Raw genomic sequence first — 22,439 nt, 5'->3', positions numbered from 1 at the left:
AACTTGTATATTTAAGTTCAGTAATTTCAATGATAATTACCTATTAATTGTTATTTTAGTGAAATTACTGAACTTTGATAAAAATCATCATTAAAGAAGAAAATTTCAAATGGCATTTAGAGGCTTTTCCATCTGAACTCTTCAATAATAGGCTAGTGCGCTGACTCTACTCTAGTGTTATGATCTAACAGACACTCAGACACAGTAGAAAGTGATTAAGTTAAAGCAATAAAAGACTAGCAAGATAGTCATTTTATGAAACCATAGACCTATCTATCTACCTATCAATTATAATAATATTACCATTTAATCATCTTGGAAAGAGTTTCATCGTGTTGACTGTCGTAACCGAACGCGACGCGCTGTTTGAACACCGACATATGGAGAATGATAACAGGGAAAAGCTTACGTCAACTTGAATTTAATGACTTAAATATACATTTCTATCTCACATTATACTATAGTATGGCTTCATATAGTATAAAGTATACACGATTGGTTTCAAGACGGCGAATTGTGCTGAAAGGTGAGTGATTTTCGTGTATGCGGCGTATTGATAGTGGTTCGCTGATGCCCGCAAATTATTTCAAACAACTCAAGAGCGCGCATGAGGGACAGAAGATAATGTGCGCCAAACAGCCCGTATTGCGCGCGCGAGGCAGGGTAGAGCGGCGAGGGAGAGAGACCTTGCATGTGTGCCTCATGAAGCGCATGTAACATGTAAACAATCCCCGTGACGTAATCAGACCAACTAATCGATAATGGAATTCGTTGACAACGATTTTCAAAATCGATTATAATCGATTTTATCGATTAGTTGTTGCAGCCCTATCTAGACTTTACCATTGTTCAATGTGATGTTATAAATTGTATTGTGTGTGTGTTTTTTTTGTGTGAATTTGGTTTTTGATTTTTTCTAGTTTTCTAGTAAATGATGTAGAGCTGGAAGTGATTTAGAGAGTCAGAAGGGGAAGGAAATATACATTTAGTTGCTGACACACATTGTCCTCTCAGTACGGAAGAGAAGGACAGTAACGTTTGTCACACAGAGTTTGTTGTTTTATTTGAGCGAAACGCTCGTCAGATGTCATGATGTTGGACGTCCTGCTGCTCTTTTCCAGCATCTGTACAGGTGAGTTTCAGACTCTCAGCTCTTTTACACACAGTTTGACATCTTGATCATCAGACTCATATGGAGGAGATTTGAGAGTTATTATTCGTCTCTTTCTCACACATAACAGCTCTATATGATGATGTGTGTGTTTTCAGCTGTTGGTGGTCGAGCTCCACAGACAGTTACTGGATTCAGAGGAGAGAGAGTTGACATCAGATGCTCATATGAATCTCGATATGAAACATATCCAAAGTATTTTTGTAAAGGGGACTGTTTATTGTCAAGTGACATCATAGTTAAATCAGGATCTCCAGCTAAAGACGAGAGATTCTCTCTGACTGACGACACGACGGCCAGAGTCTTCACCGTCACCATCACTGATCTGAGAACAGAGGATGAAGGCCAATACTGGTGTGCTGTGGAGAGGAGTATTTTTACTGATGTCTATTCAGAGATTATGTTGCAGGTTAAACTGGGTAAGTGCTAATATTTATAATAGGTGTGTACCTGTAGTAGAAATTACGTACAAAGGAACAGGCCAATAGCCATTAAATAAAATAAGATAGCAATATTTTTCAAAGCAGCTTCACATTAATTAATTAATTTTTATTTAAAGGGCACCTATTATGCCCCTTTTTACAAGATGTAATATTGGTATCTGGTGTCCCCAGAATGTATTTGTGAAGTTTCAGCTCAAAATACCCCACAGTTAATTTATTATAACCATTTGAAAATGTCATTTTGGGGCCTGCTTAAAAATGAGCTGATTTGGGTGTATACTACCTTAAATGCAAATGAGCTGCATATCCCCGCCCTGCCTTTGGATGAGGGCGTAACTTGATACCAATGGCAGTTGTTACTGAGAGACTGAGAGAAACCGCTGTTTTATATGTCATTCAGCGTACGTTTGAATCGGAATATATAAATAGTACGAAGAGACTCCGGCAGAATAAACACAAATGAGAATGGACCAGTACGTCTCGGTATGGTTATTTGATAAATTTATGTATTTATAGCGTTGTAATCGCGTCCCCTTTGAAATGACGGGCATGTGGAACACACACACACACACAAACACTAATGCTGGCGCAGTTTTTTTGAAATTACATACACATTCTGTGATAAAGTTTGCTACGTACAAGCGAAATTACATTTATACGAGGGACGTCATGTTTAGCTTGTCATACAGGTGCTTCTGTGGCAAATGTGAGGAGATAACAACAACATATATGCAGTTTTTAATACAATATCTTTAAATACCCACATGGAAAAAACCTATATAAACATATATGTTTTAATATAGGTTTTGATATATGTTTTTAATATATGTGACATATATAAAATTGGCCGTTTTCCTATATTATATGTACATATATCCACATATATGTACATATATATGTGCATATATGTACACATATATACGCACCTATATAGGTACATGTATGCACACATATATGTACACATATAGGTGCATATATGAACATGTATGCACGCATATATGTACACATATAGGTGCATATATTTGTGCATATATGAACCTATATATGTACATGTATGCACGCATATATGTGCACATATAGGTGCATATATACATGCATATATGTACCTATATAAGTACATGTATGCATGTATATATGAACATATATGTTCACCAATACATGCACCAACATGTTTACCTATATTAGAATAATTATTAAAATCCATAGCTACTAGGCAACATAAATAATAGTCCAAAATGTATGCATTTAGATTATTTATTTACTTAAGATCAAATAGTACAAAAACAAAAATAAGACAAAAAAACTGGATAGAAAAAAAAATCTTTTTGATCTTCTCAGCTCCATGAGCTTTGAATTGATAGACGTGCCCATCTCCCCTCGGCTGGCTGACCTTCTTCAATGTAGCATCTAGAGAAGACAAAAATAATAAGACACTATAATAATAATAATAATAAGAAGAAGAAGAAGAAGAAGAAGAAGAAGAATATAGTACTTCATCAGGAACCCAAAGTGCTTACAGTACAGATGTGATCGGACACATATTTTTTGATAAAAGGTTGATCATTTTAAAAAATGCGTCATGTAAACATGTCAATTGGATGATTCTGAAGATTCTGAAAAATCTGAAACGTGGCTTAAGAAAAGGAAAGTTAGGATCAAGAACTGAGCAAGCGATGAATTAGTATTATAGGTTCCAAGTAGATATAGTAACAATAATCCCTTATCCAGTCTCAATTGATGCCTAATAAACATTGATACAAGTAGGCTATGGTTAAAGTGGTGAACTTATAAAATCCTAATGCGTTGAGAAGGGAAAACAAAACTTTTATACATTTACTCACCAATAATGATGCCTTTTTAATTTGGTCAAGGGCGACCAGCTGCTCCCCATCCCCTCTGGTTGGCTTCCCACCTTAAAGTAAAATTTCAAAATTATTATAAAAGGGGGTTAAAATGAAGCTTGTGAAAGCAATACTTTTTTTATATACACATCACATTTTCTTGAGGTGCAAGGAAAAACAAAAATGGCAAGTAAAAAAGCGATGGTATGCCCGCTCACAAACATAATTTATTCCACAGAATATTAATTGTTTTTTACGGACAGAAGAGATTAGGAGAATGTTTTGTACCATTCAGGTTGTTTTTCAGCAAAGTCTCCAGATCAAATGTGCCCAGCAGCAGATTCCACACCATGGCAGAAGCAGAGGTGGCAAGGAGGGCTGCTTTCCACACTTCTGCCTGACAAAACACCCCAGAGCCCTTTATAACTTCAATCTGAAAAATAATTTATTCATTTATTGGCATTGTTTCATATTGATTCTTATGCTTAGCTTCCCAATAGTTTATTTGTTTTTATGTATGAATGCAGATTAATGATAAAGAAACAAAATAATAATATTACACAAAATAATAATATGAAACAAATTAATAATTGCCCTAAATGTTCTTAAAGGAGAGGAGGAGGAGGATAGGGTGTCGGGGTGGGGATGGGGATATTTATTAATAAATAAATAAAAATTCAAGGGGGTTACTCACCGGTTGCACTTTTCAAAAGAGGAGGAATCTAAATCCTCAACAGGACTCCTTCCAGTCTTGTTCATAGAAGAAAAATAAAAGTTATTCTCTTCAATAAATTAAAGTGCAAATGACTTAAATCAAATAATTAACACTATCAATCAGCCCAACATCACAAGTCTCTACAGCTCTGCTAGAGAAACAACTTTAAAAAGCAAAATCAGAGGAACTTACCTTTTTGAGCAATAATGGCGAGGTAACTTTTCATTTGAGGTAATTCTAGAAAGAGGTTATATAAAGAAGAAAAAAAAACAATTACAATCACTTAATCAAAATAGTAATGCCCTAACGTTAATGTTTACTATTTGAAAGACATTTCCTGCAACTGTAAAGGCAAGCCCATTGATACGGCTCTTTCTTTCACCAATTTCGACCAAATTCAAACTCCACAGGTATTTTTTTTTTTTTCTGGAGCCGATTGCCTTCTTGAGCCGTTGGCAGAGAAGTATCATTTATTCTCATGACGTTATGTTCTCTAGGCCATGACTTTTGATAACCCTCTACGAATTCCTCCAGAAAGAAACAAATAAATACACGTTAATTCTAAATTGAATCTTATCAACGGCTAAGTTATTTTAGCACCCACAGTAACGTTACGTTACCTCACCAGCTAACAACATAGGAAGTGTATGGGCTGAAACAGGTGTGTTTGGCAAAAAATAAATGCTAAGTTTATACTTCTCTGCCACCGCAATTTCCACCCTGCAAATAAATATAAAATTGGGAATACTTACGATTGGTGATAAGTAGGACTTAGAGGATCTCTAATGCTGAAATCGCAATTTTTACTCCCAGCCGTTATCTTCCGGCGCGAAACTTGACTTCATCTCATCGGATACGGATAACGTCAAGCGTTAGGCGGGTGACGTCATCAACTACGGGGCGCTGTAGCGGCCAATCGGCAGTGCAGCAGCATTCGAATTTATTAACCACTGTGAATTGCTCAGATAGATGGTGGGATGGTGGGATGATGATTATTATTTGAATGTACGTTCTATTCACTTTTTTTTTTTTTTTTTTTTTTTGACTGTAATGATCTCAGCCAGAAAAAAAACTGCATTCAGACAATACAGAAAACATTGCAATTTGCATTGCATTTGGTGGATGTATCGGTGAATGTGTGGATGTGTATGGGAAAGTGACTTGAAATTGGAAAAAGGGTAAAATGAAAAAACAACAAACCCTTTTGTTATACATTTCCTTCTTTTCCACTAAGTCATTCTGATATGTATATAAATATTTATTTATTTATTTGAGCAATATAGTGACATATACACTCTAAAAATGCTTTGGGTCAAACATGGACAAACCCAAATGTTGGGTTAAAAATGCAATTTAAAAAATGTACAGTTGAAAAAGTGACAGTGAAAGTTGAATTTGGGTTAAAATTTGAAATTAAATTTTTAACCAAACATTTGGGTTTGTCCATTTTTCACCCAAATTTGGGTTCAAACAACCCAGCATTGTTTAGAGTGGATGAGCTACAAATGACCAGATCCTGCCATGAGCTACAGTATAGGATACTCTTGTATATAGCACTTATGTGTGGATATAAAGAAGCAATGCAGGAGACCTACAGTATATGGCCTGTATATGCACATATATGCACCTAAAATTGCCTATATGTGTCATATATACACACATATGCAGCATATATCTTATCATATATGTGCATATATGCACCTAAAATTGCCTATATGTGTCATATATACACACATATGCAGCATATATATTATCATATATGTGCATATATGCTGTATATATGCAGCATATATGTGCATATAAACTGCATATAGGTTTCATATATGCGCATATATCCTCATATAGTTTCTTTCCATGTGGGTATATATAAACGTGTGGTTACACACTAACGTTATACAAACAAGGTTTAAATTATATCCACAGACATCCTACGACGACAACAACTTTAGACGCATTTGTTGTTGAATTGGCTGACATTGACTTAAAAGACTATTTGCTCAAAAATCATAAAATACACTTACTGTTACTGGAGATGACGGTGGATCGCAAACAGTAGACGACGATCCACATTTGAGGATTAACTTTTGTTTAACACTTATGTTTCCAAGAGACATTACCGGCTGTCGTCGTTGAAACAATGGAGGATGGTGTGCAGATGACCGAGGGCGGGGTCTAGGCCACAGCCACACTGTCAATCAAACCCCTGTCTCACTTTCTACGTCACAAAGAGCTGAATCTCAGAACAGCTCGTTCTGAGGCAGTGCATATGATTTATTGAGATTGTAAAAAAAACACTGGGTGGATTTTTATTATTCCAGGGTGGATTTGCTCACACACTGCCAACACACATTTATGTTCAAACACCATGTAAAAAGGGAATTTTCCATAATAGGTGCCCTTTAACCTTTATTTAACTAGGAAAGTTTAACTAGGAGTCAGATAGCAGGATTAAACAAATTCCAAGCAACAATAAGTTAATATTAAAATATTAAATATTAACAATTAATAATAACCAATCACAACATTGTCATACAACAAAAACACAACAAAACAAATCTCCATGACAACATGTTATACAACACCATGACACAGCATAAAACACAAACATTTAGTTGCATAGAAACAAACAGTTTTATCATATAGGTTTAATGAGGGATTGCAGTTTAAGTTTGGTCTGCAAATCGTTCCAAAAGACCAAGAGCCATAATAGAACAGGCTTAGCTTTCCAGCCTCTGAACTGTGAACTGAAGCCAATGATGTGACCTGAGAATATGACGGCTTTGAAATGATTAAAAAAAAATCCTGTTTAAATAAATTGGAAGTTTTCCTAAAATACCTTATAAATTAAAATATACCAATGTTCGAGCCTGCGCAAATGAAGAGATCCTACCAATTTGTACAATGATGCGTCCTAAAACTAGTTGGTGAAATATCTGAGAGCTAAATGATAGAGGGGGTCAAGTTTGGACAAAGTGGACAGAGAGGCAATCCTGTAGATAGTATCTCCATAATCAATCTGTGACAAAAAAAAGACCAGCAACTAAGCGTTTACGTGAAGCCAACGAGAAACAGGACTTTAGCCTACAGAAAACCCAATGTGAATTTTCATTTCTTTGCAAGATAATCAACATGGTATTTACAATTTAGGCTTTTGGCCATCGCAAAACTAGCGGCCATTTAAAAAATAAATACAAAAGTTTAAGTTTTATAAGCACAACCCAGACAGCAAACTGACATTGAATCAATGTGGAAACGACGTCTCTCGTGACATTGAAACAACGTTGATTTTGCTCATCGAATTAACGTTGAACCAACGTCAGACGCGGCATTCTTCAAAGCTAAATGAAAATCGAAAATTGGTTTGCTTTCATAACGTTGATTTCAAGTTGATTTTCCGTTAGTTTTGAAAGAATGACGCGTCTGACGTTGGTTCAACGTTAATTCGATGAGCAAAACGATGTCAGATCAACGTTGTTTCGATGTCATATTTCCACGTTGATTCAATGTCAGTTTGCTATCTGGGCACCTTGCTCTGTTCTGTGTGGCTCGCCTGTTCATCAAAATGAACAAATCATTTTTCGACTCATTTACTTGTGTAGTTCTCAATAAACTTGAGGTTTATACAAATCAAAGTTTATCAAGATTTTCCATTTACTAAAAGGAAAAAAGTATGGGGTTTCTGAACTTTCACTCTGATGAGAAACTGAGGAAACTTTTGGATCCTCTTAATCAACATAATAAAGTGTTTTAATGCTGGTTTGTTGTAGGTGTCGTGAGCTCCATGAGTGTTACAGGATATTCAGGAGGAGGAGTCACGATCACATGCAAATATGATGAAGGATATACAGAGAATACAAAGTGTTTTTGTAAAGGAGAGTGGTCATACTGTACAGACCAAATCAGGACTGATATTAAAGATAAATGGTTTGATGCTGGAAGATTCTCTCTGTATGACGACACAAGATCAGCAGTCTTCACTGTGACCATCAGAGATCTGACAGAAGAGGATTCTGGGAAATACTACTGTGGAGTTGATAAACCAGGACCAGATCCCTACACTGAAGTGAATCTGGATGTTATAAAGAGTGAGTAACCCAGATGCGTTTCGATCTTGACCATAACTAATGCTGTTATTTTTTCTGTTATGTAAGTTATTTATTTGACCATATAAGTAACTATAAATATAAATCTGACTGTATTTTTTTTTCTTGTTTTACACAGTAACTAAATTTGTATTCACAAAATTCACAGAAATAGGCTTTGATAAGATAACTTCAGAAAACAGGTTTGAATAACACGCTCAGAATAGCTACGCCAGATAGCAAGCAACTATCAAACGATGTTTAATCAGGGTCAAGACGAGGCAGACTGAACAATGCAGACAAGGCAACAGCATAATCCAGGGAACAGGCAGAGATCAGGGCAGGCAGATATCAATCGTAGAGTCAGTAAACAGTCCAAAGTCCAAAACCAGAAAACCAGAATCAGGGAATAAATGCTCAGAAATGATCACCGGGGCAAATCAAGACTTCGCAGAGATGTGGTGTGTGAAGGTGTCTTTTATGTGTGTGTGTAAATGCAGTGCAGGTGTGAGGGGCAATCAGTCCCAGGTAAGATGGGAATTTGAGTTTAAGGCCAATGATCAATATTCCGGGGAAGGCTCCCTCTGGTGGCGGAGAGGAGGCTATTAATTCAATGTGTCATTGTGTATTAATTCCTTAATAACATATTTTATTAACTAATAGTGTAAATTAATGTGTTAATTACCACAATTAGTCAAAGCTATGCACTTCAACTTCCAGTTGTCTGCTTTAATTAATCATTAGCTAATGATTTGCAAAGGTATCATTATGTTATGACTTTACTTGATGGGGCACATCATTATTAACTAGTCATTTTGTAATTTGCACATGAATTTGCAGTAACAATGAAGTAATTAATCATGTATTAATGCATATTAGGGTACCTGTCATATTATCTGGAAGTTGAAATACAAGGCTTTGGCTCATTCTGGTAATTAACATATTAATTGACACTATTAGTTAAAAAATGGAGTTATTATGGAATTAATCCACAATTGCATATTTAATTGATAACAATTCATGTATGAACTAATACATTAACCTTACAGACTCTTAGTTAGTTCCTAATGTGGTAATCATTAATGAATAGCTTAAATAATCATTAGTTACACATTAATTCAGTATTATCTGTGCATTAGTTAAGCAAGATTTTTATTTGTCATTACTCTATGCCCTATATACTAGCGTTATACTAGCATTATAGGCTAAACTGTTTTTATAGATACAACTATTTACATTCGGCAATCATGAAAACAAATCTCAGATAACGGTTGACTAGGTAACAATGTGTAATTAGACCAAAGGTTCATTTTGCGCCGGAGTTCTCCTTTAACTGCCAGATGAACAAAGAGAAAAGGTAGTCAGGTAGTGTTGATTATGTTTTAAAAATTATCATCATATGCATTATAGAACTTATTTAAAGCCTAATCTCTGACTTTAATGTATATAAGGTCATTACAGCATTTTAATAATGATATTCTCCCTCTTTCAGTTGGTCCTGCTGCTGGTTGGCTCGTCTGGTTGGGAATCACTGTGGCATGTGTAACCATCATCATCATCATCATCATCATCGTACTGTATAAAAAGTGCATATATAATTATCGAAAGAGAGTAATATTATTAGCTTTTGCTTAATGCAGAAGTGCATGAAAGAATGAAATGGCATGTTTCCATTTTTTTTTTTTTTTTTACAGACAGAAGAAAAGGATAAACTGTAGATCTGCAATACACGAGTATGAGGTGAGATGGCCACAGAACCACAGAATCAATTACAGCTTGTACATGTAGAATATATACCACACTCAAGATTTTACGGGATTTTGTGAGAAGAAACACTGTGCAGTGATTACACTTTTGATTGTCCTGCAATATCTCTTGTGTTGTGGTGATAGTGATTTTCTGTTTCCCTGTAGAACAATCCTATAACTGATCCTAGAACTGATCCCAGAACTGATCCCAGTGAAGGCACATATATATCTCTTGAGCCCAACATCAGATCATCTGACCTGTACAACACACTCGCAGTAAGAGAAATATCTAAAACTACACGTGCTAAAGAGTTGCATTCAAAAGTCAGATCATTAATAATCAATGTGTTTTTCCCATAGACTGTTCATCCCAGACCTGCTGTTCACCAGTAGGGTTTTCCTGGATATGAGAATCTGTCAGTTTCTCAAGTCTTCTCAATTTCATCAAAAAATAAAGAAAATGTCCTCAGTAGTTAATCAATAAGATCCTAAATAGCCTTTTCTTTGGATATGAGTTGATTCAGAACATATATATATATATATATATATATATATATATATATATATATATATATTTTTTTTTTTTTTTTTTCTGAGATTATTTGTAGCATCTGTTCAGTTGATTTAAGTAAATGTGTGTCTTATTTCTGTTGAAGCCACAGCTAAACTTTACTCAACTTTTGTCCCATCGCTGGACACTTCCACATCACAACTACCAGTGAAAACGAAACATCTTCAGGGTTTACATTCTGCAGAAAGTAATTATATTAGAGTGACATGAAGAAACAGTTAATGTGTAATTAATAAATTAGTTTAGAGTTGTTTTTGGAATATTTGATACATTTTATCTGTATGTTAAAGGTTCCATGTGACAGATTTTTCTATTTATCCCTTTTCAAGTAAAACATTAAATGATAAAAGGGTATGAATATTGAAGACTAAAATTTAATCTAATATGTTTTCATTTTTTGATATCATGTATCTGTATTATTATTCTTTATTAATATTCATAATAATAATCAGTTGTATTATCTTATAGTTTAAATGCATGTGGTTGAATGAATGAAGAGATTATAGATAGCATGGATGTGAGAAACATGTCAGACAGAGGGAAAGATATAAATTGCTTAGAGGTGTACAATGTAACATGTTCACTCAGAATAGAGGTGTCTATTGATGCAAATATAATGTATATGAATGACATGTACTCCATTTTAAGTTTTGTTACCTTACAAGGCAGTTGAAAAAGTCTCTCTGTGAAGTATATAAGCTCAATCTCACAACTAATCCCAGACAAGAAGCTGATGCTCCCATCTATTGATGACATACACTCCTGACTCAAAGAACAAATCGATTTGTAACGGTCACTTTGTCGCATCAAACAAAAAATGTGTTTTCAGCTTGGTGCAAAAAGGGGTTTTGCTCTATATAGCTAATTTTGCCCTTCATGATAACTGCGAGGGGGTGAATTTTTCCATAACTCATCTGTTTAAATTATATTAAGCTTTAAAGTTCTGCATAATTAATGGAGTGGCCCTTTGAGTGACAGGTGGATTGCCGCTTACAGAGGTAGAAACCCTGAATCACTGAATTCATTTGGAGCCTAATTTCTGAGTAAGGTTTATTTTATTAATTATAGCAGCAGTGACCTTGTACAGCATAATATTTTTAACATTTACAATGTATTCAAAATAATTTCTTAAAAGTTTCCCTTCTTTAATTTTTTAAGACACAGACATCAATGTTTTCCCTGTGAATCTCAACAATGGTGACAATAATAAAGAATGTTGCATTGCATTCTGGGTGCCACCAATCAAAACTCATTCATGGCCCCCATCATGCATTGCTGCATGAATAAATAATGAGCTTATGTTCAGAGGTGATCTGTTTGTCACCATTGCTGAGATTCATACGTTAATTCTTGATGTCTGTGTGTGCCTACATGAAAACTATATTTTCTTTTTTATTGTTTGGAAGTCATTTAACAGGATAAAAATGGGATGTTCTATAATTACCATGCTGTTAAAAACCATAAGGTAAATTTAATTCAGAATTAATGCTCTTGAAGAGTTCAGCGATTCAGGTCAATTAATGATTATGTTAAAACACAACCATCACCATTAGATCACCTTTTCTATTTGTTCATCTGGCTGTTATATATTCACACACAGCAGCCAAACAAAATCAAGCAAAGCTGTTGTTGTTGTTTTGAATGTAGCGCCCTCTAGCGGCATCTAAATCTTAGGTATTGTAGCTTTAAGGGTCAAGAGCCCAACTAAAGCAAACACTGATCTCCATAATGGTGACTTAAAACAGCTGGTTTTCTCCTTTCAGTGATTCTGCTTGTTAACATCAGGTGTCTTCAATAATGCTCAATCATCACTCAATTATTCACTTAATTATCTCATTAACTTTAACACTGCTTCTTTATATAATTCACACTTCTCAGTGTTAATTTAACCCTGGGGATTTTGCTGTGTGTGCTGGGTGAGAAGTGCTGTACACATGTATAATAGTATCTTTCAGCTGTTGCACATCTGTGCTCCAAACTGCACATCGGCTGAGAAAACATTGTCATATCCATTATTCCAGTCTCTCCAAGAGCTGTCATGATAGAAATGTAATATATTTAATTCAACTCTAATTGTTGAATGAAAACATGAGCGTAATGATCAAGTAGTGTGTGTGTTTTCTCTAGTTTAAGCAGAACTACATTTATTCATGAATACTTGAATAGAGAACAAGAATGTGGATATAGAGGGAAATCGAGACGGAAGTAAAGTGAAATTATGAGAAGTATGTTCACTTACTACTTCATTTTATTATAATATTGGTTTTCTTTCAAAAGCCAGGAGAATAATAAAGAGGAACTTGTGGAAATTTACAATCTTTTGTGAAAACATGCTTAACTTCATCCACAAAACTGTATATGTCAACAGTTCTGTGTTAAGTCAAGATTGGTCTTATTTTGTTGATGGAATTTGTTTTATTTATTTATTTATTTTTATTTTTTTCATTTTTTGGCATGTTCTTCATCGGCATGGCTGTGTGAAATAGCACACCATTGCTATGTGGCTGGATTGCTGAAATTCAGGTAAATTGTGAGATATTTGGTAGAAATAACTCTCTAATGTTTGTATATTTGCTGCTCTACATATATATATATATATATATATATATTTCATTTCATTTTTCATTTATTTCATTTATTTATTTATTTCAACAGGGACAATGTGCAAAAAAACATTAATTAAAGATGCTTTGCACCAGATTTAGCTTAAGCTAGTTTCCATCTGTAGTCCCCGAGCAGGTGAATTACAATACAAAATATACAATATAAAATGTTATAATTAGTCACTCAAATACAACTATCTATCAATTCATTCATTAATCATTCTCTATTTATATATATATATATATATATATATATATATAAAAGTTCAATTGTTTTAATTATTTTTTTTCTGTATAGATTAAAATTTTTGGTTTTAAATATATGAAAAGTAGACGTGGAGAATGTCAGTGTTTTAATTTTATAAAGTGTATACTTAAAGGTAAAGTGAACATGGCTGAATACGTCATAAGAGAAATCATGTAGATCAAATGAATGATAGTGATGTGGGAAAGGTGTTTGAAGTAATGGTGATTTCCAGGATTGTTGATTTAATGAAGTTATATGTTATAGAGATGCTTTATGTTCAGTTGTGAATGGAGACTTGTGTTTCACATTAAGTTTGTAATTCATTTATTGTGACAAAATGTTTAATGGTTGTTAATTTTATTGTAATAAAAGTTATATTGAGCAGTTAAAAATAGTCTCTCTCTCTCTCTCTCTCTCTCTCTCTCAGTTGTACCTGTGACACATGCGGAGACAAAGGAAGAGGAAGTCAGCATCTCATCATATTCATAATCAAACACTAAAAGACTGAAACACACGGAGAGCTTCAGAAGAACTGAACACTGAATACAGAACGGACTCCACTGATACAACAGAAGAACTGAATCTACTAACAACAGAGAAGATCATTTAATAAGAGAAGAATGAAGATCATCTGGACTTTCACTCTCATGATGATTCCTGGTAAGAGTCTGAGGAAACTTTTGGATCCTCATAATCAACATAATAAAGTATTTAATGCTGGTTTGTTGTAGGTGTCGTGAGCTCCATGAGTGTGACCAGATATTCAGGAGGAGGAGTCAACATCACATGCACATATGATAAAAAATATACAGACAAAACAAAGTGTTTTTGTAAAGGAGAGTGGTCAGTCTGCACAGACCAAATCAAGACTGATATTAAAGATAAATGGGTTAATAATGGAAGATTCTCTCTGTATGACGACACAAGATCAGCAGTCTTCACTGTGACCATCAGAGATCTGACAGAAGAGGATTCTGGGAAATATTACTGTGGCGTTGATAGACCTATCAGAAAAGATCTCTCCACTGAAGTGAATCTGTATGTTATAAAGCGTGAGTAACCCAGATGCTTTTTAAACTTGACCATGACTAATGCTGTTATTTCTGACATTATTGCACGAGGAATTTGTTTGGTAAAATTAGTTTTCCTTTTAAATTAAGTTTTATTTTTCTGACTGTATTTTTTTTATTATTGTTTTATGCATGAACTAAATTGGAAATAACAAAAATCACAGAAAAGATAATCCACAGAAAACAGTTTTGAATGACAGTAACATCCACATGGAGCATAAAGCTACCACAGATAGCAAGAAACCATCAAACACTGTTAAATCAATGTTAATATGTCAATGTTAATCACACTAAATCAACATCACTTTTGCACCCGCGGTTAACGTTGAACATTTTTCACCATTAAATCAATGTTAGATGTGATTTTGGTTCAACATCATGCGTGCGCTCTCAGAAAATACTTCTTCATTCAAAAGCCAGAAGAATAATAAAGAGGAACTTATGATAATTGCTTACAGTCTTATGTGAAAACATGCTTAACTTCATCCACAAAACAGTAAATGTCAACAGGTATACTTTCTGAATTTAACTGAGAAAGATTGCAAATGCAAAAATATAAGACCAACCTAGTCTTGGTTGGTCTTATATTTTTCCATTTGCAATTGTTCTCATGAAAATTCAAATGAGTTTTATTGGCATGGCTGAAATATCCCGTAATTGCTATGTGGATCGCTTGCTGAAATCCAGGTAAATTATGGGCTATATGAGTGAAATCTGTAATGTTGGTGTATTTGCTGCTCTTTATTTATTTATTTACACACACACACACACTCACACAATCACACACAGTGAAAGGAGGATTATAGGATGATGAGATACTCATTTGCATGACACTTTATTCAACAGGATCAACAGCTCGCTCTTTTTACATCATTGCACATGCGAAGTCCTTTCAGTTTCTGTTTTCAGTCCGATTAAGTGTTTACATGATCTCTTGATCGGATAAAAAAGGAATAAACCTTCCTTTCCTATCTGATCGAAATGTCTTTGGGATCGAGCAAAATCTGATCAATTACAGTGTTTACATAAAGACTTTTCAGTCCGATTGAGCCGTCAATCCAAATAGTAATAGATACTTGTTCACAAGTATACGCTTGCTCTTATCCTGCAGAGATATGTTTGGTGAATTTATATGTATGTGTTGTATGTGTGTATTTTTGGAAGCACTGTTACAAAGACTACAAACTCGGATAAAAAGAGTCAAACTGAGCAACTAAAGCAAACACTGATCACCAAAATGGTGAGCAAACATTTTCAATAAAACATCCACTTTTGTTAATTCTCAATAGGAGCTTCTGTAGACGTCTGACAGAAATAAAGTCAGTCTGGTTTATCCAAAGCAACTTGAGCATTTTAAGCATGTAGCATTTCAACGTACACTTTTACATTCTTATCAGCACTTGCTTTCCACAGGAATCCAACCCATGAAATTGGCGTCGCAAGCACCAATGCTCTACTGTTTAATGTCTTCTATCCTCTTCAGTGGACTTCATGCGGTGTGTCTTTCAGTCAGTTGTACTGGTTGTGTTTCATTTTTCTGAGAGTGTAAGCTTGATGTTGAACAAACATCATAACATTGATTCAGTTATGAATTTTTTATTGAATTTTTTTCAACATTAATTGCAGGTGCAGAAGTGGAGTTGATTAACTTTGACATGAAAATTGATTTAACATTGATTAAAAATGTTTTCGATGGTTGCTTGCTAGCTATACAGACAAGGAACATAACCCAATAGGGAGAATAAACGCAAATGAACTGATGAGATAATTAACGGTACATGTATATAAAACGCATTCTCATCCCAAAGCGCCATATACGACGCTTTTGCAAAAGCGTAAATATCCAACGCACATGGCGCCCTTTAACGTCTAATGAGACGCTTCGGTTATGGTTAAGTTTAGGTATGGTGTAGGGTTAGGGTTAGACCACTAGGGGGCGCCTTCTGCCCAAATATATCTGCGACTCATTTGACGTTAAAGGGTGCCATGTGCGTTGGATTTTTACGCTTTTGCAAAAGCGTCGTATATGGCGCTTTGGGATGAGAACGGGCACGAATAGAATCATTAATCAGACTGTTAGAAATTGCACTGTAAAATAAGGCTAATTTACTGGCAGCTGTGGTTTCCAGCAATGCACTGTTAATTTACAGCCCTTTACCATTAATTTACAGCTCTCCTTTTTTACAGAATAGGAAACTGGGTCTAAAACAAGAGCAATGAACTAAAGTGTCTTAAAGAAATGGAAAACCGTGTTTTGAGTGTCTGTTCTAGAGACACAGATAATCCCTGGTTGTATTGTATGATATTTATAGCTGAAGGTGTAGTATGATCATAACTAAAGGTGGGATGTCTGCCTTGTGTAGTTCTCAATAAGTTTGAGGTTTATAAAAATCAAAGTTTATCAAGATTTTTCATTTACAAAAGGGAGAGTTTCTGGATTTTTTAAACCTTGAAAATGTAAACACTATTTGTCACTGAGAATGCTTTTGTCTATTTTTTAGAGGATAGTACAACACCAACTTTGTCATCTTCATCATCATCTTCGTCTCTGGTCATCTGTGTGACTGTGATTCTGCTTCTGCTCATCATTGGATTCATGTTTTGTATAGTGACTCTCTACAAGAAGCATCATCGAGGTAAACCAGCCAATGTTCTCAGAAGTGTAGAGGTTTATTTGCCAGAATATTGTTTACAGTTGTTTGCCAGTGAATTACATTGTAGTCTAGAAAGATGTTTCTTCCCCCTGCTGCTCACAACTAGTCAACGCAAGTCTCATATATCTTTAACACTAATGTGAATTATTATTGTCAGTATTTAATGTAGTATATTTGTTTTACAGACCGTGATTCAGCTTCTAAAACATCTGAACCTGGAACAGAAAACAGTGAAGCGGTTTGTAAAGTTAAAAATATCTGATAAGAATGTGTTTGAATGAATGACCTTCATTAAAAGCTGTAAATAATTCCTCTTTCTGTTCTCAGGTTCCTCAACCGCTGTACGAGGAGATTAAAGACACCAGACCTCACACTGACTGCAGAAACACTCCGTTACCCATAACACCCTCTGATTCTTCAAGAACTGTTTATGATACCGCTAAATTACCCACAAACCCCTCTGTGGAGTGGCATAAATGGGACAAGAATCAGCTTCCCACAAACCCCTCTGATTCTTCTGTTGCTGTTTATGCAACTCCACAATTACCCACAAACCCCTCTGATTCTTCTAAAACTGTTGATGCTACTCCACAATTACCCACAAACCCCTCTGATTCTTCTAAAACTGTTGATGCTACTCCACAATTACCCACAAGCCCCTCTGATTCTTGTAAAACTGTTTATGCTACTCCACATTTACCCACAAACCCCTCTGATTCTTCTAAAACTGTTTATGCAACTCCACAATTACCCACAAACCCCTCTGATTCTTCTAAAACTGTTGATGCTACTCCACAATTACCCACAAACCCCTCTGATTCTTCTAAAACTGTTGATGCTACTCCACATTTACCCACAAACCCCTCTGATTCTTCTGTTGCTGTTTATGCTACTCCACATTTACCCACAAACCCCTCTGATTCTTCTAAAACTGTTTATGCTACTCCACATTTACCCACAAACCCCTCTGATTCTTCTATTGCTGTTTATGCAACTCCGCAATTACCCACAAACCCCTCTGATTCTTCTAAAACTGTTGATGCTACTCCACAATTACCCACAAACCCCTCTGATTCTTCTAAAACTGTTGATGCTACTCCACAATTACCCACAAACCCCTCTGATTCTTGTAAAACTGTTTATGCTACTCCACATTTACACACAAACCCCTCTGATTCTTCTATTGCTGTTTATGCTACTCCACAATTACCCACAAACCCCTCTGATTCTTCTAAAGCAGCAGGGGAGCCACAATAGGATGTTGCTCGTGGACTTTACCTCTGCTTTTAATTAAGACCATACTTCATGTAGGATTTGAGCAAAACAAACCCCTGCAGGCTCCAAAATAGAGGAAGAACTGGTCAAAGCTAGTTTGGAAAAGACTGACTGGGTCAGTGATGGCACGGCTCGGGACCCACCAAGAGAGCAGCAGAGATTGTTTGATCCTAAGACAACGGATTTAAAACAGACCTTCTTAAGGACCCCTCAACGACCCCAGGGTTGACATCTCTAAAAACCACAGAGACCGAGACTTTACATATACAAATACAAAACATCATCCCACAACAATTATTGATGGACTCATAATCAAACATCGCTCAACTACATAATTCTATATTGTGTCTACAACCTCTGTATGTGTCTATTATGCTTAGGTCACATATAAGTCATGTGATTGTTCTAACTGTTAGATTAGTGTGAATGAAAGTGTATCGTGTTTCCTATCAGAAAGATCATATGTTCTTAATTCAGAAAATGGCTTGAGTGAAATCTGTGTAAAATGTTTTGTGTTCTTATAATAGTCATGTCTAAACTGTATCCTCTGTACTCTGTTTGCTAAAGCTGGAGAGTAAAGAGATCCCAGATAACGCATGATTTACGATGAGAGCTGAAGGACATACCACTTCTCTAATAACGACAGTGTCTAATTGGTCCGAACTCATCCAGGAGGCTGGACAAACATTTGAGTTTAAAATCTAAGACCCGGAGAAAGTCTTGGAGTTATGCTAGTTAAACTGGAATTATGTTGCTGTTATAATGAAGTTATGCTTAGAGTTACAGAAGTCGTGGAGAAGCCACAAGATCAGGATAACATCCACGGGTTAAACAGCTTTCATTCTAACCATCTATACTCTCGTTTCATTTTTCTTTCTGTTCTTAGCTTTATTGCAACTTATTTATAACTTCCAAAGACTTTCATCCATTGCCAACACACCACGTGATTGGCCGCCCCAAGATCTGTTCAGGCACGAGAAGACCACCAGCCAAACAACGGACTCGGGGAAACACCCTTTTACTCAGACAAAAGGGAATCCCCAAAGCAACGCACAGACAAACGCAAATATACTCTTAGCTGAACTGGTGCATTGAGATAACATTGAATAACCGCCTTAGAAACAATAAAAGGGTTAAATTAATGATTGATGGTTTCAGAGCCGGCTTCAGACCGCTTTTAGCAGGGGGGCATTTATTTTCAATGGGTGGGCACTAGGTAGGTATGGGGACTTTTTTTTCCGATATTAGATATCCTATATTTATTATTGCTACTGCCTTTTCTGTTAGCTATTAACATGAAGTAGAATGCAACCCACACAATAAACACATAAAACATTACACATTGTTGCAAGACGAGTGACTCTTAAGAAATTTGATCAAGGGTTAAATAGGCCTATACAAAAAAAAAATTGCAAGACCGACTCTGAACACAGCTTTATAATAGCAAAGCTAACGAACATGTACACTGACAGAATAGCCGTTATGCTATCTCAATGGCGGAAGTGAGAAAAAAAAAAGCTAAGTTACTCATCTTTATTCTGCTATGTTCTAATTAAGCATTTACATTCGTAGCCTTAAAAAAGCATCATGTAGTTACCTTTATCAAATAAAACCTTTAACACCTTTAACAAATAAAAAACACCCACAACATACACAGATATTATTCTACAATTTCCATTTACAAGAAAATATAGGCTTAACACCTGTTTCTCCACGGCGGGAGTGAGTGACATTTCAGGACAATGGGCAGCGCAAAAACTAGGCCAACTAAATTAGTTTCATCACGTGACAACACATAGTGAACATTACAGTACATGCCAGTTAGATAAATAGCTACACTTACGACTCGGACTCGACTGTCTTTGGTCTCGGTCTCGACTACAACACTGCACGGTAGAAGCACCAAATACCAAAGCCGGGCTGTCGTTGTCTTGCTGTATGGGGTAATCGATGTGTAAGGAGAAACTGTGGTATTGAACCATTTTCTAATTTCCATTTTTGGAGTTTTCATCTGTTTGCTTTGTTTTGAATGCAGGAAGCTCGCGCGGTCGCGCCAACTGAAAATCATTTCATTCAAGTATTAACGTGCGTGATTGGGGGGGCGGCAGGGGGGTTTCCTCACAGCGTCACACTGGTTTTTATGTTGGCTTTATTGTATTTGCAGCTAATGAGCCGTTTGTAGACATATATTTGTACTATTTCTCACTGAAATGTGAATTAAATTAAACTGATATTATTTTGTAAATTATATCATAATTCAATTTGGGGGGGCACAAAATACATTTGGGGGGGCATTGCCCCCTAATGCCCCCCCATAGCGCCGGCACTGGATGGTTTGTTCAAGTCATGTCTCATAAGTGCATATAGAAACTTGGGATTTCACCATCTCACTCTTAAAACTCCTTCTTTCCTCACTCTTATTACTCTATCTCAACTCGTATGAATGTGTGTGTGCATGTGATTGGGTTAGATTTTAGTTTTATGTGTTAGAACAATCAATAAAGTCTTGTTTATATCTTTAAGATTATTGTCTTGTGTTATGTGCTTACAGATTTAATGTCTTAAACTGCTGATCTAAGTTACCTTGCTAATAATAGTGTTTCACTATAGTTTGTATATTTATATCCGCTGCAGAGGTCTTAGTTAGGGCCATTCGAATGAATGCCGGATGAGTCATCTGGCCCCTTAAATATTATTATTATATATTATTATACGGAAGTTGTCTTACACTTCCTCACGGACTGTTTACTAAACTGGTAAATCTGGGTCTGAGCATATAGAGGAGAACCTAACCTGGAGCATATAGAGGAGAACCTAACCTGGAGCATATAGAGGAGAACCTAACCTGGAGCATATAGAGGAGAACCTAACCTGGAGCATGTAGAGGAGAACCTAACCTGGAGCATGTAGAGGAGAACCTAACCTGGAGCATGTAGAGGAGAACCTAACCTGGAGCATATAGAGGAGAACCTAACCTAGAGCATATAGAGGAGAACCTAACCTGGAGCATATAGAGGAGAACCTAACCTGGAGCATATAGAGGAGAACCTAACCTGGAGCATATAGAGGAGAACCTAACCTGGAGCATATAGAGGAGAACCTAACCTGCACCATATAGAGGAGAACCTAACCTGGAGCATATAGAGGAGAACCTAACCTGCATATAGAGGAGAACCTAACCTGGTGCATATAGAGGAGAACCTAACCTGGAGCATATAGAGGAGAACCTAACCTGGAACATGTAGAGGAGAACCTAACCTGCACCATATAGAGGAGAACCTAACCTGGAGCATATAGAGGAGAACCTAACCTGGAGCATATAGAGGAGAACCTAACCTGGAGCATATAGAGGAGAACCTAACCTGGAACATGTAGAGGAGAACCTAACCTGCACCATATAGAGGAGAACCTAACCTGGAGCATATAGAGGAGAACCTAACCTGGTGCATATAGAGGAGAACCTAACCTGGAGCATATAGAGGAGAACCTAACCTGGAGCATATAGAGGAGAACCTAACCTGGAGCATATAGAGGAGAACCTAACCTAGAGCATATAGAGGAGAACCTAACCTGCACCATATAGAGGAGAACCTAACCTGGAACATGTAGAGGAGAACCTAACCTGCACCATATAGAGGAGAACCTACCCTGGAGCATATAGAGGAGAACCTAACCTGGAGCATATAGAGGAGAACCTAACCTGGAGCATATAGAGGAGAACCTAACCTGGAGCATATAGAGGAGAACCTAACTTCTAACCTGGAGCACCAACACCACAGTATTGGTTAAGAAGGCACAGCTGAGACTGTATTTTCTGAGGATTCTTAGGAAGCATCATCTCAATCAAAGGGTGCTTATGTCCTTCCACCGCTGCTCTATTGAGAGCCAACTGACTATCTGTGTGTGGTTTGCAAGCTGCACCGAGACAGAGAGGAAAGCGCTTCAGAGGATCATCACCACCTCCGGAAGATTATTGGCTGCCCTCTCCCTTCCCTGAAGGATCTTCACAAGATGTAAAC

The 22,439-nt window shown here is 36.2% G+C and overlaps 2 protein-coding genes and 1 long non-coding RNA gene across 3 annotated transcripts; 2 read left to right on the top strand and 1 right to left on the bottom strand.

The window, feature by feature from the left end:
* The first annotated feature begins 998 nt into the window (after positions 1 to 998).
* Positions 999 to 8,263, top strand: LOC148978437 (protein CD300H-like). Its single transcript, XM_089132640.1, has 3 exons — positions 999 to 1,132; positions 1,270 to 1,590; positions 7,938 to 8,263. The coding sequence occupies exons 1-3, from the start codon at positions 1,090 to 1,092 to the stop codon at positions 8,261 to 8,263; spliced, it is 690 nt and encodes a 229-aa protein (XP_088988766.1). The 5' UTR covers positions 999 to 1,089.
* LOC120477732 (uncharacterized) lies at positions 2,855 to 5,341 on the bottom strand. Its single transcript, XR_016168991.1, has 6 exons — positions 4,923 to 5,341; positions 4,363 to 4,407; positions 4,150 to 4,205; positions 3,744 to 3,888; positions 3,456 to 3,526; positions 2,855 to 3,021 (listed from the first exon to the last, which is right to left on the bottom strand). It is a non-coding gene; the product is annotated as an uncharacterized LOC120477732 (long non-coding RNA).
* A 4,727-nt stretch (positions 8,264 to 12,990) lies between the features above and the next one.
* Positions 12,991 to 20,744, top strand: LOC120460431 (uncharacterized). Its single transcript, XM_089132739.1, has 6 exons — positions 12,991 to 13,094; positions 13,849 to 14,081; positions 14,153 to 14,473; positions 16,993 to 17,127; positions 17,331 to 17,383; positions 17,473 to 20,744. The coding sequence occupies exons 2-6, from the start codon at positions 14,042 to 14,044 to the stop codon at positions 18,400 to 18,402; spliced, it is 1,479 nt and encodes a 492-aa protein (XP_088988865.1). The 5' UTR covers positions 12,991 to 13,094; positions 13,849 to 14,041; the 3' UTR covers positions 18,403 to 20,744.
* Positions 20,745 to 22,439: the final 1,695 nt, after the last annotated feature.

The sequence above is a fragment of the Pimephales promelas genome, chromosome 6, assembly GCF_988280905.1.
Source record: "Pimephales promelas chromosome 6, fPimPro1.hap1.1, whole genome shotgun sequence".
Classification (NCBI taxonomy): domain Eukaryota; kingdom Metazoa; phylum Chordata; class Actinopteri; order Cypriniformes; family Leuciscidae; genus Pimephales; species Pimephales promelas.
This window is presented reverse-complemented; position numbering and strand designations above follow the sequence as displayed.